Here is a 3495-nt window from a genome sequence, read left to right on the forward strand (position 1 = left end):
TCTCCTCCATTTTACAGTGTGTTCTCTTCGTGGTTCTTCTCCTCCATTTTACAGTGTGTTCTCTTCTGGTTCTTCTCCTCTGTTTACAGTTGTGTTTTCTTCGTGGTTCTTCTCCTCCATTTTACAGTGTGTTCTCTTCGTGGTTCTTCTCCTCCGTTTTACAGTGTGTTCTCTTCGTGGTTCTTCTCCTCTGTTTTACAGTGTGTCTCTTCGTGGTTTCTTCTCCTCTGTTTTACAGTGTGTTCTCTTCGTGGTCTTCTTCTCCTCCATTTTTACAGTGTGTTCTCTTCGTGGTTCTTCTCCTCCATTTTACAGTGTGTTTCTCTTGTGGTTCTTTCTCCTCTGTTTTACAGTGTGTTCTCTTCGTGGTTCTTCTCCTCTGTTTTACAGTGTGTTCTCTTCGTGGTTCTTCTCCTCCATTTTACAGTGTGCTCTTCGTGGTTTCTTCTCCTCTTGTTTTACAGTGTGTTCTCTTCGTGGTTCTTCTCTCCTTTTTTACAGTGTGTTCTCTTCGTGGTTCTTCTCCTCCTTTACAGTGTGTTCTTCTTCGTGGTTCTTCTCCTCTGTTTATCTCTCTCTTCGTGGTTCTTCTCCTCTGTTTTACAGTGTGTTCTCTTCGTGGTTCTTCTCCTCTGTTTTACAGTGTGTTCTCTTCGTGGTTCTTCTCCTCCGCTTTACAGTGTGTTCTCTTACTGTAAAACGGAGGAGAAGAACTTCTCTTTTGGCTCAACCAGTCCTTGTGATGTCAGGAAAAAAAGAGGACTAGAAGTATAAAGCTGGTATCCATACCAATTTACTCTGGTTTACTTAGCTCAACAATAGAAGTGGTGGGGTAGGGATTTAGCTAGACGACTTTGCAAATAAGGATAGTCAGTGTTAGACTATTCTCCATATGACTTTAAAGCTAACCCCTCTAACCAAAAGATGATTTCACATGATTCACATGCTTTTTCACATCAAACTGTTTTTTTTATTATTATTGAGAAACATGATATTATAATTCTCATCCAATAGTTTGATTGGTCCATTGGCCATTCTCTGAGACTGAGACTGGTGGGAGTGAGTGTGGGTATTCAGACCTGTCACTGCCAGCTGCAGGGCAGTCGGTCTGCTGGAACTCATGTCACGTCCAGGGGTCAGCCACCCCACTGCTTGAGAGACAGAATTTAAATAACAAGGGCTGGGGAATTGCCAACTGTTTAAAGCCCTTAAAAGGTCAATGCAGAATAATTGCATTTGCTTGGCTGGTGAACAAGCTGTCCACACTTGGCAGAATTTGAATAAATTCACAAAGAATTTCAATGAGGAGTCCAACTTTTTATATCTGAGAGGCATTTATTTGTAAGCCGTGGAACGTAGCCAAATGTTACAGGATTCACCGGTTCTAAATGGAAGTTTCCAATGGTAGGCCTAATCAATCATTGTAAACTCAGAAGCCTGCTCTGTAACCAAACCCCCAAAAATCACAAGGATGTACATATAAGTAGCCTAAATATAATCAACATTTATTCAATTAGGCATCCTCTCTTGTAGATTGTGAGGCTCTGATGACAATCACAAACAGGCCAACTAAAGCCAGATAGGGTTGTTAATTATTCAAGCCTACTTGAAAAATGCTACTTTTCACCACCACCAGCTGCAGACAAGGTGCTAACTGAAAACATTAACAATGTCCACCTGCTGCTTTCTTAGAGTAAATCTTTCACTCTTATCTGTAACTGCCACGGGACTTCCCTGATAAGGAAAACCATAGGATCTGATCCCCTCCTTAATCTCCTCCAGCTAATATGACTTCTTTATTCAAATGTATATGTCAAATGCTCACACAGCAACATATTTTTATGTTATATTTACCAAAGTACTATGAAGGCCTACCTGTGGTAGATTCAAGAACAATCAAAGAGCCTATAGAAATAGCTGTAGGTTAAGGCAGAATGTGAAAACTTTGGCGGGCAAGGAATTCAAAAGTAACAATGGGTTTACAAAAATGAATTTCACACACACGCACGCACGCGCACACACACACGCCCTCCAAACGTGGGCGTGTCTACGATGTAGATCCCGCCCGCCCGGGGGGAGAGTCTTTTCTCAGCGTCTCCACAATAGAGCGCAATGGCACATTACAGACCGCCCATGAGGCGTGGCTAGCTTGGCGGGTAGCTTATAAAGTAGGGCTAGAACAAAATTGCATTTTATTACAATAATGCAGACGCACGGGAAAGTTGTTTGAGTTCTTTGTTCATTCTGAAGCGAATTACTATATGGACTTTAAATATACGTGTTTCTCAGTATACAACTACATGTTGTAGTTTTGAAATATATTAACATGTCGAAAAGTTATGGTAAGAAAACGGTTATCTCTATAACCAGTGCAGGAGTCACCTGCCTTCTGTTGCTCTTGGTGGTCGCGCAGCATCACAGAGTTCAGGTAGACGAGGTTCCAAACCAGAGAGAGATGGGGACGCGCTCACTCCAGAGCATGGACACCGTGGCTACGGACGGAGTGAAGGATGTTCAGCAACAGGTCAATTCGGATGCGCAGGCAAAAAAAGGATTATCTGCGTATTTTTCCAAGTTGACCCGGGGACGGAGAGAGGCGGACAAGCCTGCAGGGTCCGCTCAGTCAGCGACAGATGCCTCCCCCGCAGAGGACATCAGTGCAGATGACATCTTCATCGCTGTCAAAACCACAAAGAAGTTCCATCAGTCTCGACTGAATCTCCTTCTGGATACCTGGATCTCTAGAAACATGCAGCAGGTAAGCCAACAATACTACATTATTATCAGAAGACTATGGTTCATTTTAAATCTTCCATGGACAAAGTCTAGAATAAAACAAGCACATATTTTCACGAGGTTTCCTTTAGTAGGCTTAGGCTAGGCGATTTACTATAGAACACAATGCTTTTACAAAAATGGGCAAAAGGCCTAATCTTCTCCCACAAAAGATGCTTTACAACAAGCCACCAATGAGAGTTAAGTGTTACTGCTGACCCACTGAAACATCTGTCCCACTCATGTCAGGTGAGATGGGTGACAACTGTTTGTTCCTCAACTGTCCATGTTACCCTCTTAATTATTCAGAGTTCCTTAGGCTCTGTCACTTTGTATTCTGCCTTGAGTGATGCCCCTGAGAACATAGGGAGCAGTTTCAGGACTCTGCACCCCCTCCTTTTTCCCCTCTCTCTATTATCCCGCTTTCTTGGGTGTCCCTGTGAATGCCCTGGTGTCTCACAGCAGCAGCTCCAGTGCTGTCCCCTTTCCAGGGCTAACAAAGCGTCTTTCTGAAGGGGGGAAGAAAAGCTTTCCCAGCCCCCTTGTCTCAGCCGCTCCATGGGAACGTGGGAGCTGAGTCTGGGTCAAGCAGCCAAGGGATGGTAAAACGGGGGCTTCGTTAAGGGGATGCTTGGGACAAAGGGGTGCATCTATAGGGAAGTTTGTGCTGGGAGTAGCACGCTGAGTTTGAAAATGCAGCCCTGAGAACCAAGCTCTTTT

The 3495-nt window shown here is 43.9% G+C and overlaps 1 protein-coding gene across 1 annotated transcript in view; it reads left to right on the forward strand.

Moving 5' to 3' along the window:
* The first annotated feature begins 2195 nt into the window (after positions 1-2195).
* Positions 2196-3495, forward strand: part of LOC111981123 (beta-1,3-N-acetylglucosaminyltransferase lunatic fringe) — a 7231-nt gene continuing 5931 nt past the window's right edge. The window contains exon 1 of the mRNA XM_024012275.2: positions 2196-2758. Within this exon, the coding sequence (XP_023868043.1) occupies positions 2327-2758 (432 nt within the window). The 5' untranslated portion in view covers positions 2196-2326. The remainder of the gene's footprint in view (positions 2759-3495) is intronic.

Source organism: Salvelinus sp. IW2-2015, linkage group LG20, assembly GCF_002910315.2.
Source record: "Salvelinus sp. IW2-2015 linkage group LG20, ASM291031v2, whole genome shotgun sequence".
Lineage (NCBI taxonomy): Eukaryota > Metazoa > Chordata > Actinopteri > Salmoniformes > Salmonidae > Salvelinus > Salvelinus sp. IW2-2015.